We start from the raw sequence: 16,116 nt of genomic DNA on the forward strand, positions 1-16,116 counted from the left end.
GTTGAGTTTTTGTTTAGTTGCAGTTAATTGCCAATAATTTCACGGTTCTATCCTCGAAATCCCTCCTCTAATTTCTAACAGATGAAGCAAATGCCTGTCAATCTGTTCGTCCCAAAGTGAGAATGTGGTTTTTTACGCCGATCTAATTTATATTGCACAATAAAAAAAAAAAAATTTGATCGATTCAAAACGCAAGACCCACACAGAAAGATTAATTTCAAGACTACTATATATAATTTCGTTATTTTAATTTTCAGAACACACAGAAGAGAGAAGCTACCAGAACTTGAAAATATACAATCAATCCCCTCCTTTTCAAATGAAACTTAAACGAGTAATTTTCATTTCTGACTACCCAAAGAAACGACGACTGAATTAAGATTAACGAAAGAGGGCCCAGAAAGAGAAACAGCAAGAAAAAAAAAGCACCCTCAAGAAGAAGAAGAAGAAGAAGAAGAAGAAGAAAGACTCACGAGTCTCTGCCACCCACCACGTCTACAGTGGAGGTACATGATAAGAGCCTGTGGAAGATAGACAATAACGCGGCGTAGGATACCTCCTTCACCCTCCTCATCACCAAGCACTTCCTTCCGCCACCGCCACTGTCAACCTTTCTTTTCCTCCTGTAAACCACCCTCTCTTTAACTCTGCCGAAGCACTTCTTCGTCTTCTCGGGCATGGTTTCCTTCCTTGAAAATGTGTAGCTCCTCAGGTACATCTGCCTACACGAAATGCTATCCACCACTCTCGGTTGCCCGCCCCTGCAGACGTTAGAGCTCACCGACTTCACGAACTCGGCGTCAGATTCCGGCCACTTGTACAAATTCATGTATGTTGCCCTCACCGGAGCACGGGCATCATTGACGCAGCTCCCAATGCAAACAGAACTCATTTTCTCTTATTTCTTTTTCCTCCACCTAGACCTAGTGGGAGTAATCTATGTAATGGGTTCCTCCCTATAAACCTGAACAAGGCTTAGATTGCAAGACAAGACATCGACGATTGCAAGACAGACATCGACGCTTTGCACAGAGAGGGAGAGAGAGAGAGAGAGGGATCTCTAAATTTTCAGTGCGTTTTTGCTATTTAATGTGTTTGGATTTGGTTATTCACTTATTTGTGTATAGTTGGCTGTGTAGCATGGACTCATATGGAATGATTTATCATCATTAGTAATGAGTAAAGACCGTTTCTTTCCATCCTTTTGTGCTGTTAGCCAAGACTAAAAGCTGAAATATGGAGGAGTCAATAAAATATTGGGTAATTGACGAACATAACCCTAAATATAATTGATATTCACCTACATGTGTTGGGTCTGTATACGGACTTTAACTGACCCGATTGACTGGTATAAAGGATAAAGTAAATACAATTGAATCAAGTACCCGTCTGGTATGGATCTCATGCCTTTTTATGCTGTAAGAGGGATAGGATAGGAAATTTGGGCCAAAGACCAGTTCCATCGTTACGGGTTGAACCTAATTCCATGGGCTGATTGAAGATTGATTTCCGTTTTTTTTTCGCTATACTGGAAATAATTAAAATTATTAAATGACATGAAATGAAAATGGGTTTACGTATCGGACACATGGACAGAGAAACATTGAGATAATCGCGGGTACCAAGTGTGGGTGGTTAATCCAGTGACTCCTCTCGTCTCGTATATATGGCACTAGATTTTAAGGCTGTGTTTGGTTACAATGCAAATAAATATGTATTTATGCAAAATTGTGGCAGTACAAATGATTTTAGCGTAAATTTTGGCTTATTCTTGTTTTATAATTTAACTTAGTTTGTTTGATTGCATTACAAATGAAATAATTTAAGAAATGAAACTGAATAAAATAAAATTTAAAACAAAATTATACAAGAATTCATTTTTTCATTTGCACTTTCATGCATTTATATCAGTATAATAAAATTGCACTACAACCAAACACATCCTAAGAAAATTGGATCCATTTAGCTGTATATTCAACGTGGCTGCAAACGGATTGGATCCAATCGAATATTATCATATATTCGGATTTGGATGGAATTTATCCATCCCATTCAAAATTAATGGATTTGGAATTTTGGAAATTTCAATACTATTAGTAAATTTTAATAATGAATATGCACAATCTGGATGCTCCTAGCTATAGGGCAGTTCGGACGTCTGTTGACAACTAGGTCGCTCGAACTGCAAAGAAAAAGATGATCAGAGAACCCGGGATGGCTAACCCGGTGAGGTCGCTCCAATACTTAAGTCAGTAACCGTGATATGTGAGTTGAGAGTTAAGAAATAAGAAACCTAGAATGCACTTAATCGCGCGTACTTGGGTCTTGGGGGTCGATGCCCTTATATAGTTGAGCTGTCGTGGGTCTCACGAAATGGCTTTGAGATCCTTGGCCCGCGTAGATGGAATCCGTTCCGCTTTAGAGGGAGATTGAAAGAATGGTAGGATCCATATAATGGACGCCATAAAGGTTGCAGAATGGGTGGGCGAATTTCAAAAATTCTCCTACCTTCTCCCAACTGGGAATCATATTCCCTAAATTTAGAATACAATATTCAAGGATCCTACTTAAACCATAATCAAACCAGATCTGAACCAAAAGATAAAAGGGAGGAATATACCTGATCCGGAGAAGCAGTATCTCCCAAAGTTGGTGTTCACGCCCAAAGAATGCACCAAGATCCGTTCCTGCTGAAGATGACACAACTATGGATGGAATAGAACCAGCAGGGTGCGTCCTACACACTGGACCCTTCGTAAGAATCCTCTGGAAACTCTGAACACCGAATCTTCTTCAGTCTTTCTTGCAAGACTGATGTCAAGAACTGATTTCTTGACTTCCTATTGTTGCAAAGATCGAGTCTTGCAATAGTGAATGGCGGCGACAGGAGGAAAACTCCAGGGACGAAGATGGCTGAACTGCTTTTCTTCTCTCTGGAGTTTGAATGAGATCTAATCTCAATTCGCAGGAGTTTTCTTTCCACCAAAACCCTAGTTCGAATTCTGATGTATTTTCTCTTGTTTTTCTCCTCCTTTCTTCTTGATTAAGAAACCTCCTAATTAGGAGTTATCTCAATCCAAATCTGTATTTGGATAGGGGATTATCTTAATCCTATCTGCAGATTAAGTTAGTTTACTCCTGATCTTATCAGGAGGTTATCAGATTCAAATCTAATTTGAATTTGGTCTCCTGGAGTGGATAAGGTTAAAGGCCCAATCCTTTTACTAACATTAATCTCGGATTCGCCCCATAGATGGGTGATCATATCAGCCCAGCTCAAAATGGGCTTTTGGCCCATTAGATGTTCAGTGTTTAACTAGTTTCCAATCTGCTGCCCAGTTGGGCTTCTTTGTATGGCGTGGGACCCAAGCATTGATCTACACACCAGCCACATGGGTTCGGCCCAACCTTTAATACAAGGCCCAGTCGAATTCACTGAAAGACTCAGTAAACCCCTAAGCCCATCATATGGACCCTATGGGCCCAACACTTACATTAAGTGGTCCCTGGGCCAAGCCATCTTATAAAAACCAAGGGACTGTGGGCAGGTGCAAGATTAGCCCATCAGATACTACCCTAAATGGTCTTACACTTAACCTCTCAGCCCTTAATGATCAAGCACTGCCCGACAAGTGAGGACCTCTCCCTCGGCTGCAATGAACAGTGCCGCACTCTCCACTCACATGGATCCCGGGAATTAAAACAATTTGCAAACAATTCGAAACCGTACATATATATATATAAATATATTAATTTTGCAAAACAAAATTCCAACGATTGAAATCAACTGTCAGGCAATTTGGTTTCCATCAGGGAGAGTGCATTCCCGATCATTACCCTTTGTCCGACAAAGGGGCTGATCCTGTCACTATGATAACCCACTCAGATGAATTCTCAGACAGTCCCAACATACCCAGGTTTTGATCCCCATCTAAGGATTTCACTGATTGGCATATCAAAGATAGCCCGATCCGACACCTAGTGAAATGTCATAATCGAGTCTAGGGGTCAGGTGTAACTTTCCAATTTTGCCCATCTGTCTCCAAGGTTCAGGGCAATACTGGAAATCTGGTCCAATTCAAGGATTCAAATAATCCCATACTGTATGTGCCTTGGGTCTTACCCTGGTGGCTGAGACAGGCCATCCCAACACTTGGTGGCACACCAGTATCAGCCTTGGCAGGATAAACCTCCCCAGACTTATCCAACGGCTGTGATTATTTAAAACTAACACGAGTCTCTATAAGTGTCCAGTTTTAGGGTCTTACACAGAATTAAACCAAACAACATGAATCAAACATGCACTTTATTTATTTCCACTAAATAACAAAAGTACATCAAATTGGATTGAAGCTAAGGGCATACAAAACTGTCTAACAGAGATAACATATCAGTCAATGAAGTTTATCATTTCCTCCCGATCCGGGAGGGGATAGGATAATGCCTGCTATGACGCAGCATGATCCTGGGAGATTCGAAGTCCGCTGAGAAGCTTTTGGACTCGATTACGTGTCACTTCGGTACTCGCGTGTTGAAGTGGCTTTGGTACTGAGATGCTCGAATACCTGGGCTCCCAAACTGCTAACAAGGCTCTCCTTGCAGATTTGTCGTCATGCTAGCAGGTCATGTTCACTTGTCCTTCACTTACTAGGTCGGGCCAAATCATCCCTTATCAATTGCCCCCACTCCTCATGCCAGGGGTCCTAACTTGGTGTAGGGAGTTCATTACAAGTCCAGGTGGATTTGGCATGATGTCTAGATGACGCGGAGGGCGGATCTTCGGTCGGACCTGTATGACCGCTTGGCTCGACCAGGAAATGACCGAGATCGCGTATCAAGTACGTGCGGACATCACGCCATTTATAAACTCTGCGGACATTAAAACGCGCACTCAACTGATTTCAACCTTGGGTGGCGTGCAGACGGTTTTCACAAGAGCCGTTGGATCATGCGGATCTTGGTCGTTGAACCTCGGATATGGTGGCTATAATAGGGGCCGAAGGGCCCATTTTTCTCACCACAAACTATGTAACTGAGTTCCTTGAGATCGCGTCCAAGTCTCCCAGCTCGGGGTCAACTATCCCCGTGTCCGAGGTCATCCTGCTTTCTTCAGTCTTCTTGGTGAGTTCACCTTTCTTTTTTTCCAATTTCGTTGTCCTATTTCTTTAGCTCAACATGTCTAGTGTTAGTTTAGATAGCCTTTTAGATGGGAGAGGCAAGTCCACAGGGGCCGAGGTGGGCACCTCGGCGCAGGCCGTGGAGTCTCGTCTTGCTGAGGTGGGTACCTAAGCGCAGGATGTGGACTCCAACCCATCCGAGGCGGAGTCACCTCAACAAGAACACGAGGTCTCTAGCAAGTCCAAGGCGGACTCATCTTTAATGACAGTTGATAGGCTCTTACCCCTGGTAGCTCGGTATAGGTTACCCGATAACCTTGTGTATAGCACCTTAGGCAATTTTCCTTGGGATCATGGCCATGATGAGATCATGGTCTTCAAGGAGCAGCTCGTAGTTGGGTTGTGTTTTCCGCTTCACCCTTTCATAGTCGAGGCCGTCAAATTCTTCGACGTCGCCATAGACCAGCGCCATCCCAACTCAATCCGTAATATTGTAGGTACCATCTCTCTTTTCCATGACTATAACCAGCCCTTAGACCTCAACACCTTTTCCTCAATCTTGTCCATAAAGAAGAATTCAGCATGTGTTCTCCTCGAGCATAGGCAAAGTTATTATTGTCTCCTCGCCTTGGGTACAAACTCTTGCACGAGCTCCCAAACAAAGTCTCGGCCTAGAAGAGGTGCTACTTCGTAGTTCGTAACACTGTGGGGTGGCCATTTCCAACCCATTGGAGGCCTGCCATTCAGGACCCCGACCTGAGGTTGGACAAACAAACATGGGAGGAAGTCCAATCTTGGGCGAAACTTGGGCTGAAGTTCAAAAACTTTGTGACGAAGAGAAGCTCATACAATAGGCTTAGTCCTCCTGGTAGGTCATCATCACGATTTCCGTACTTGCTTTCTTCGTCTTGTTTTATCTTGATCTTGTTACTTACCTTGTTCATTGCCTTTTGTCGTAGCCATGGCTGATATTCCTACTACCGAGCTCTTCGGGAGCATGAAGAAGAGGCCCTCCAAAAAGGCTTGTCTCCGCAAAGCAACCACCACTTCCGATGTCGACTCCGTTGTCCCCGAGCATTCCCCAATAGCCGATCACCCACCAGTTATCGACTTGGTCGAGGAAGACCAATGCAGAACTTTTCCACCTCACCTACCCGAGGAGACCCTGGTGTCCGAGCCCTAGCGCACTCAAGCGACCGCCCCTTCGAGGGATGACTCCTCCTAGGCAGCTCAGAGCATTCTAACACCAAGGTTCGGTCTCCTCAAGAGCAAGGAAGTAGTATTCTCTGATGAGGCTGTACATTGGGTCGATCTGCCGGTGGCACAGCTCGGGGCTAGAGTGGCAACTCACTGCATGGTGGTACGTACTTAAACCTTGGACTATATTCTTCACGCCTCTTTCTCGATACTTAGATTTTTTTCTTCTTTTGGTAGGTGAATTCTACGATCCATGCCCTAGCTTATCAGTCCGAGGTGTAGTTGAAGTGGGCCCTCCAAGCCGAAGATACTTTCCGAAGCATTTAGCGTGAATTAAATTTAACTCGCGGTGAGATCCACAAACTGGAGAAAGATGCGCGATCTCAAAAGGAGTTGATAGTGTTGGTGAGGGAAGAGAAGAAGAAGCTTAAAGAGAAGAGGGAGGCCCTTCAGAGAGAAAAGGAGAACCTCAAAGAGCTTGTAAAGGAGTGCACGGAGATCTTCATCGAAGCACTAAAGGAGGCGAAGGTCCAGGCCGTTGAGGAGTACAAGTCTTCGGCGGAGTAGCGTAATCTGTTGATCAAGACCGGCACGGCTGCCTATCGCAAGGGTTTCAAGCTTAGAAGGTGGCTAACGCAACATGAGTTCCCTGAGCTCGACCTCAGCGCTCTCACCACATCCCAGGTTACCGAAGAGATGGCTGGGGAGGCTACTAACGACCCAGACTCTAAAGAGGAGAGAGGTGACGACCTCCTTGAGGAAGAGACAGCGGAGGAGGGAGAAGCGGACGCTGGCACCAAGGACCGCATGGAGACCAACCTTCCTACTAATGTTGTTGTTGTGGATGAGGATCCCCAAATCAACTAATGTCTATTTGCCTCTTTTCTTGGATCCCCATACATACTTGATGTCCTGAGCCTTCGAGCTCAGTTAAATAGTTGTAGTCTCTTGTTTTTTTTTTTTGCCATGTACTCGAAGTATCTCTCTATTAATGAAATACAATAGTTCAAAAACTCTTGTGCACAAAATTTTTCTAAGTATAGATTACTCCCAAAGCGCCAAGTTGATGAGCTAGACCCGAGTAGGGATAATCCGATGTTGTTGTATGTCGGGGTAAATAGACACTGTAGGGTATGCCCGACCTGTCTGTACACGGGCAACTTTTGACTTACCCATGCCAAAGCAACTGGGGGTTTTTGGTTGCCTATGTTGAAGTGATTAGGTCTTTGGCTGCCTATGTCGAAACGACTAGGTCTTAGACTGCCTATGCCGAAGAAACGAATAGGACTTCTCTGCCCATGCCAAAGATGCGACTAGGACTTCTCTGCCTATTCCGAAGAGGTGACTGGGTCTTATATTGTGCCGAAGTCTTTTATCAGTCCGACACCATAACCCTTAGGATCTAGGAGTGACTCGGAGTCCTCTCTCCAATTCATCGTCCTTTTTTATCAGCTCGATGATCTTGTGGACTTAGTAATTTTTCAGTTGCGTTGGAGTCGCGAATTCACAAATAATATCTTCTAAGGTTGTCAACCTTCCAAGCTTGAGGAACTTGTTTTCTTCCATGGTCTCGAGCTCGTAGGTCCCTTCTCCGAACACCCGTCTCACCTGGTATGGACCTTCCCAATTTGGGCTGAGCTTACCGACATCGGGCTCAGGTACCATCACCATATGGAGAACCAGGTCGCCGACTCGAAATAGTCGCTTCCTAACCCGGGCATTATAATACCAAACTACTCGCTGTTGGTAAGCCTGTTGGACAGTTTTGTATGTTCTTAGCTTCAATCAGAATGATGTACTTTATGAGTTTATCGTAAATGAATAAAAGTGCATATTTGATTCATGTTTCTATATAATACCCTTAAACTGGACACTTAATGAGACTCGTGTAAGTTTTGAATGTTCACTGCCAGTGGGTCGGTCTGGGGATACCTATCCTAATAAGGCTGACACTGTTGTGCCACCAAGTCGGTTGGGGTGGCCTGTCCCAGCTGCCAGGGTGAGACCCTACGCACATATAGTGTAGGATTAATTGAATCTTTGAACTGGACTAGATTTCCAATATTGCCCTGAACCTTGGAGATTAATGGGCAAAACTGGAAAGTTACACCTGACCCCTAGACTCGATTATGATACTGCACTAGGTGTCGGATTGGGCTATCTTAGATGTACCAATCAGTGAGATCCTTAGCGGGGGTCAAAACCTGGGTATGTTGGGACAGTCTGAGAATTCATCTGAGTGGGTGATCATAGTGATAGGATCAGCCCCTCTGTCAGACAAAGGTAATGATCGGGGATGCACTCTCACTGATGGAAACCAAGACTGCTGGCAGCCGATTTCCAACATTGAGATTTGTTTTGCAAAATATATTTTATATGAGATATGAAAGTATATGTATTGTGGTTTCTAAAATGTTTGCAAAAGGTTTTAATTCTCGGCATCCATATAAGTAAAGAGTGCAACACTGTTCCTTGCAGCCGAGGGAGAGGTCATCTCTTGTCGGACAGTGTATGATCATTATGGGCTGAGAGGTTAAATGTAAGACCATTGAGGATAATACCTGATGGGCTAATCTTACATCTGCCCACAGTCCCCGGGTGTTACAAGGTGGCTTGGCCCAGGGACCACTTAGGGTAAGTGTTGGGCCCATAGAGCCCATTTGATGGGTTTCAGGGGGTGCACTGTCCATAACAGTGCATTCGGCCAGGCCTTGTAACAAAGGCTGGGCCGAACCCATGTGGCTGATGTGTAGATCAATGCTGCCCAACTGGGCAGCAGTTAGGAAGGTTAAGTGAGCACATAAGCTTAATGGGCCTAAAGCCCATTTCGAACTAGACTTATTTAATAAGTTAAATATGGGCGAATTCAGAGATGGATCAGCAGATAGGATAGGGTCTTAACCCTATCCACTCAGAGAGTCCAGATCTGAATATGATTCAGATCTAGAAACCTCCTAATGAGATTAGGAGAAGGCTGATCTAATCTGTAGATAAGATAAGGGTTTATCCTTATCACCTAAAGAGAGGTCTGATCCAAATATTATTTGGATCAGCAGCTCCTAATTGGATTAGGAGCTGATCCTTTGGGTTTACAAAAGAAGGAGGGGGCGGCAGCCTTTAGAAGAATCATATAATTACATCATCTTCAGAGCTGAAATCACAGAAGAAAGATTTCTGCAATCCCTGTAAAGATCATTCTTGCCGCCTCCTTCCTATAGCCTCCAGTCATCCAGTTCGATCTCCAGTTGTGGGATAAGTCAAGATTCGATCTTGACATCAGTTCTTTGAGAAAGAATTGATAGGAAGCTATGCTCACGTGCCATCCTGCTGTTTCTTGCGAAGAACAGAGTTCTTGGAGAAGAACGCTGCTGATTCTACTCCATCCTACACTGCGCCATCTTTAGTGGGAACAGTCTTTGGATCCTTCCTTGGGCGTGAACACCTCCGTTGGGAGATATTACTTCTCTGTATCAGGTATAATCCTCTCCTACTCCTTTTGGTTCAGATCTGGTTTAGTTTATGGTTCAAGATTGATCCTTGAAAATATGATTTTCTAAATAGGGAATGCGATTCCCAGTTAAAAGGGAGAGAAAATATTTTGAAATTCGCCCCTTTATTCCGCAAGATTTGGGCGTTCATACGATGGATCTCTCATCCCTTTAAAGCCGCAGTCCGAATGTGGGCTAGGTCACGTAGCTCTTCAACTAGGTTTAAGTTGGTTCGGAGCTCGTCATCGTTCGCCTCTTCGTCGTATGCTTTGAGCCGCAACGTCGGTACTTCAATCTCTACTAGAATCATAGCTTTCGCTCCATATGTGGGGTTGAAGGGTGTTTTGTTGGTCGCAGTTTTGATGGTAGTTCGGTAGGCCCAAAGGACACTAGGCAGCTCGTCCACCCACAACACTTTAGCTCACACAAGGCAAGCTTTCAGTCTGCGGAGGGCAAACCTGTTCGCCACTTCGGTTTGTCCGTTTGCTTGCGGAGTGTGCTACCGAAGTGAAATTTTGCTGAATTTCCATCTCGGCACACCAGTTCTAGAATTTGATGTCCTCGAATTGCATCCCGTTATCCGATATCATCACCTTTGGCAGTCCGAAATGGCACACAATGTTCTTCCAAAAGAAATTTTGCACATTTCGGGTTGTGATGCTTACCAACGGTTCGACCTTCACCCACTTCGTGAAGTAGTCCACTGCCACGACCAACAATTTCCTTTGCCCGGTTGCCAACGGAAATGGACCAAGGATGTTGATTCCCCATTGCGCGAAGGGCCGTGGCTAGTCAGGTACTTCAGATCTGTGGCAGGCTGATGGAGGATGTTGGCATGCCTCTGACATCTGTCACATTTCTTGACGGTTCGAGTGCATCTATCCTCATAGTGGGAACAGTAGTAGCCTTGCCTTGCTTTTCGGGCGAGCACTCTGCCCCCAAATGTCCTCCGCGTAGCCCTTTATGGATGTTGCAAAGTACGAAATCGGCTTCTGAGGATCGCAAACAACGTAGGTAGGGGAGTGTGAAGGACCTCCTATACAATCGTCCGTCTATAAGGACGTACCGAGCTGATTGACACTCTACTCTCTGATTTGCATTGCGTTTTGTAGGTAGGGTCCTGTTGAACAGATAATCGACGAGTGGGTCAATCTAGCTCAGTTTCGCTTGCAATACGGGAGTGACCTCTTCTGCCCCCCACCCCCCCTTCCAAGAATGCTGGGTCGAGGCAGGTCTTCTATATATACAGTTTGCATGGTGTTGTCAATAGTACTTGCTAATTATAACAGTGCGTTGACCTCAGCGTTCTCGGACCTTGGTATTTTCCTGATGAAACAAGAGCGAGAGCCTGGTAGGATTTCTTTGACTTTGGCTAAGTAGGTTGCCATAGTTGCATCATGAATTTCGTAATTGCCATTGACTTGGTTTACTACTACTTGTGAGTCGCTACACACTACAAGGAGTTTAACACCCATCTCCTTCACTAAGTTGAGCCCCAATTAGTGCCTCGTACTCCGCCTAGTTGTTCGATGCCTTGAATCCGAACCAGAGAGTGTACTCCAACTATACCTCACTCGGGCCGTATAGTATTAGTCCAGCACCTCTTCCTCACAAAGTTAGACGAGCCGCCTATGTGGAGCATCCAGGGCTCTTCGTCCCAAGTCAATCTTACTCCGACCGGGACCGGTGCCACACTGGTTGACACCTCCGATGTGTTAGTGGGCTCAGCCAGTTCTGGGGCCGGCGTGCTAAACGTGCACTCTACAACAAAATCTGCCAAGACTTTTGCTTTGATCGCTGGACATGGCTCAAACCGGATGTCGTATTCGCTCAACTCAATAGACCACTTCGTTAATCTACTTGACAACTCCAGCTTAAGCAAAACATGCCTCAGAGGTCTATTGGTGAGGATGATAATGGTGTGGGCTTGGAAATACGGGCGTAGTTTCCTAGTTGCTACTACTTGTGCATATGCCAGCTTCTCGATGTCGGGATACCTGGTCTCCGCTTCCTGCAAAACTTTACTTACGTAGTAGACTGGTCGTTGGACCCGGTCTACTTCTCCGATCAATACTGAGCTGACCACCTCGTCACTTACTGAGAGGTACATCTTCAATTCATCTCCTTCCCTAGGTCAGGTTAAAACCGAGGTGGTACTTAGGTATTTTTTCAGCTCATCGAACGTGAGCTAACACTCTTTGGTCCATTCGAAGTTTTCATTATTTTTTATCGCCTTAAAGAAGGGTAGGCACCGACTCGCTTATTTAGACATAAACCGGTTAAGGGCAGCTACCCATCCAGTTAGTCGTTGGACTTCCTTTATTTTTTGGGGTGGTCGCATATCTAAAATGGCTTTAATTTTATCAGGATTGACTTTGATGCCACATCGGTTTACTATGTATCTGAGGAACTTGCCCGACATGACCTCGAAGACACGCTTGTTCGGATTTAGTTTCATATTATTTCATCGGAATTTGAAAAATAGCACTTAAATCATCAATTAAAGAATTGGAAAACTGGGTCTTCACGACCATGTCATCAACGTAACATTCCACTTTATTTCCAATCAAAGGTTCAAAGATTTTATTCACCAGTCGCGGGAGGTTGCCCTAGCGTTTTTTCAAACCAAAGGGCATGACATTATAACAGTACAGCCCGAGTTCTGTTACAAAAGTAGTTTTGTCCTGGTCGGCTATGTCCATCCTAATCTGATTGTAGTCAGAGTAGGCGCCCATGAAACTCAACAAGTTATGCCAAGAGATCGTGTCTATCAAGCGGCCTATTCTAGGCAGGGGGAAGCTGTCCTTCAGGCAGGATTTGTTCAGGTCAGTGTAGTCGACGCACATGCGCCACTTGTCGTTGGCCTTCTTCACTAACACGGGGTTGGCAACCCAGCTCGGGTAATGGACCTCCCTAACGAAATCTGCGGCGAGGAGCTTCCCGACCTCCTCATCGACTACCCTCTACCGCTCCGGGTTGAGGTTGTGTTTTGTTCGTCTAACTGGCCTAACTAAAGGGTCCACATTTAATTTGAAAGTTATCACTCTGGGGTCGATTCTAGGCATTTCTGCCGCAGTCCAAGCAAAAACATCTAAATTATTGAGTAAGAAACTTACTAGTTGTGTACAGAGCAGTTCGCTTACCAGGGCACCAATCTGGAGAGTCTTGGTCGGCTCGGTCTTGGGATGCTCGCTCCTTGGTGTAGTCCGCTAGTTGCTCTAGTTCGATGTCTTCTGCCAACTTTGATTTTCCCTTCAGGGCAGCCACATAGCACTTATGGGAGTCGAGTTGATCGCCTTGTTTAACCCCTACTCCATAATCTGTCGGGAACTTTATCACTAGATAGTAGGTTGATACTATCGCACGTAAAGCGTGCGTGATGGGCCGAGCTATGATCGAGTTTTAGGGGACAAAGTCGCGACCACCAGGAAGGTAAGATCGAACCACACGATATTCGGCCACGTGCCCGCCTCAACTGGTACTGTGATCCGACCAAGAGGTCTGACTTCTCCGTTGAACCCTACTAGAGGGGTATGCGCCGATTTCAAATCACTTTGCTGCAATTGTAACTTGTCGAAGGTCCCTTTTAAGAGGATGTCGGCCGAACTTCTTGAGTCCACCAAGATCCGCTTCACTTCAAAATCATTGATGATGAGCTTCACAACTAAGGCATCGTCATGAGGTTACTGAATCCCATGAGCATCATCCTCGGTGAAGTAGATGGGTTCTTCTATCTGAGGTCGCTTCAGTGGGTTCTCGGCCTCGTGCTCTAGTTCCTGGACTGAAGTCTTCCCTCCTGCTGTTGTGCACCTCGCTACAATGGATCAACCAGTGATCATGTTGATCACATCGCAGATCGGTTTCTCTTCAAGTATCTGCCAAGGTGGCTACTCGTTCTCTCTACTGGTCTTCGGGGCATCTTTCTTCCGATCTCCCTGTCGGTCCCCCTGCCCTTTCTCCTCGTGCAGAATATAATTTTTCAAATACTCAGGGCGGATGAGTTCCTCGATCTCATCGCGGAGTTTTCTGTAGTACTTCGTGTTGTGACCATGGTCCTGTTGAATGTGGCAATAAACATTTGGGTTCTTGGTCGTTGGGTCTCCTTGTAGCCTGGATGGCCATTTGACTATGGAGGAGTCCTTAATGGCCATTAAGATCTCTCCTCGCTTCGCATTAAGGGGAGTATAGTTGTTTCTTTTCTACAGGAGGGGTCTTGGAACACCGACCCAACCTGTAGCTTCGGGAGGGGGACTTACTCCTCGAGTGCGGTGACTTGCTTCTTCTCCTCGGGGTCTTGCTCTTTTTGCTCTTCTGCTTACTATTGCTCGTTCCTTCTTCTTCACTCTTCCTCTTCACACCTTACTGGTTTTCTGTCTTCTAGTTGATCTCTTCATTAGTACTTATGAACTGATTGGCCAGTTTGAGGAACTCGGTAATGTTCTTTGGCTTGTTTGCTACGACATGCCACTTGAATTCCTTGTGAGTAATTCCCTTCTGAGCTGCGGTGAGGTGCACTATTGGGTCGAGGTCCGGTATTTGCAAACAGGTTTCGTTGAAGCGCTTGATAGCTCCAGATCGACTCTCCTTTCCTCTGCACCACGTTCAGAAGGCTTTCCTACAACTTCGAACACTTCTTACTGGTGATGAAGTGGGCTATGAACATGTCTGTGAACTGCGCCTAGCTTTTGATGGAGCCCGGCACGAGGTTCCTATACCAGGTCTAGATTACGCCTCTAAAGGTAGTGGAGAAAGCCATGCATATACAAGCTTCGTCGGCCCCGATGAAATGCTTATGGGATTGGGAGGCGTCCACGTGATCATTGGGATCGAAAGATTCATTGTACTTGTCCAACGATGGTACCTTAAAGTCCTTTGGCATTAGAGCCACTAGGAGCTCGAGTCACAGGGGTATGGCCGACTCAATAGAGTGGGCGTCGTTCTCGTAGCCACCGAGCTTATATCTTCTCTTTATCTACTTCGCTCCATCGGTTAGCTGTTCCCAGCTAAGTAACGGCAAGTCTTGGGACGTCGCTGCTATTGCTTCTTTGCAGGCCCTACATTTATGCTGACTACTTCAGTGTTTTCAGGTATTTCTATCTAGCTCTGAATGCTGGGGCGAGGTGGTTCAGGGGTCCTTCTCGCTTCTTCTTCATCGCAAGACCGACGTTGGCTATCACGGGGTGCCGAGGGGTCTCGCCTTGAGCCCGCTCCTCGGGCCCCGAGATGACGATCATCATTCTCTGGTCGCGTATGCTGCTGACTATTCCTCTCGGGCTGGTTGAGCTCGAGCCTGTCCTTCAGGTTCCCCCCTTGAGAGACTAGGGGAGTATGCTACCCGTCCGTCTGACCCCCGAGGTGTGGTTTGGCCCCTGGGAGGGACCGGTACTTGCAAGGTCACCTCACCCCAATGAGGAGATCGGCGGACGCTTTGGTGTGCCCTGTGCTGGTGTTGGTTCTGACCTGCGAGTTGAGGCGAAAACTGTTGTTGGTTCAGTTGCAATAGTGGAAAATACTGCTGGTACTATTGATAGAAGTAATGTTGCTGGAACGTTGAAACTGATGAATTTGTTGCATCTGGATCTGCATCGCTCGAATGCACTAAACGAGGTCATTGAATTGAGAATGTTCAACCCCTGGTGGAATCATGGAGGCCTCCAAGAAGGTGGTATTCACTTGGGGGAGAGGGACATTCACTTGCGGAGTGGTTTGTGGTACAGACAGTGATGGGATCCCCGAGGCTATTGGCCTTGCCCTCGGTGACGTTCGTGTCGATACCTCTTTCGGTGCTACTAGAAGATGCCATCGATATTGAGATTAGGTAAAATAGGAGGAGAAATGTGGAATGACCTTTCGATCATTCCCACAGACGGTGACAATTGATGGTGCATGATTTGGATACTCCTAGCTGTAGGGCAACTTGGACGTCCGTTGGCAAGTAGGTCGCTTGAACTGCAAAGAAAGGGATGACCGGAGAATCCGGGGTGGCTAACCCGGTGAGGTCGCTCCGGTGCTTAAGTCAGTAACTGTGATATGCGAGCTGAGAGTTTGAGAAATAGGAGAGATAAAATGCACTTAATCACGCGTACTTGGGTCTTGGGGGTCAATGCCCCCTATATAGTTGAGTTGTCGTGGGTCTCACGAAACGGATCCGGGATCCTCTGCCCGTGCAGATGGAATCCATTCCGCTTTAGAAGGAGAGTAACATATCAATCAATGAAGTTTATCGTTTCCTTCCGATTCGGGCGGGGAGAGGATAAGGCCTGCTATTACGCGGTGTGATCCTCGGAGATTCGGAGTCCGCTGAGAAGCTTCTA

General features: G+C 45.9%; 1 protein-coding gene across 1 annotated transcript; it reads right to left on the reverse strand.

The window, feature by feature from the left end:
• Positions 1-469: 469 nt before the first annotated feature.
• On the reverse strand, positions 470-892 carry LOC104599235 (uncharacterized). The gene has a single exon (XM_010261684.2). The coding sequence runs from the start codon at positions 890-892 to the stop codon at positions 470-472; it is 423 nt and encodes a 140-aa protein (XP_010259986.1).
• Between the last annotated feature and the right edge of the window lie 15,224 nt (positions 893-16,116).

This window comes from Nelumbo nucifera, chromosome 2 (assembly GCF_055504915.1).
Source record: "Nelumbo nucifera cultivar China Antique chromosome 2, China Antique-T2T, whole genome shotgun sequence".
NCBI classification, from domain to species: domain Eukaryota; kingdom Viridiplantae; phylum Streptophyta; class Magnoliopsida; order Proteales; family Nelumbonaceae; genus Nelumbo; species Nelumbo nucifera.

Coding starts and splice junctions, on each gene's coding strand:
- LOC104599235 (XM_010261684.2), bottom strand. CDS start 892: ATGAGTTCTGTTTGCATTGGGAGCTGCGTCAATGATGCCCGTGCTCCG.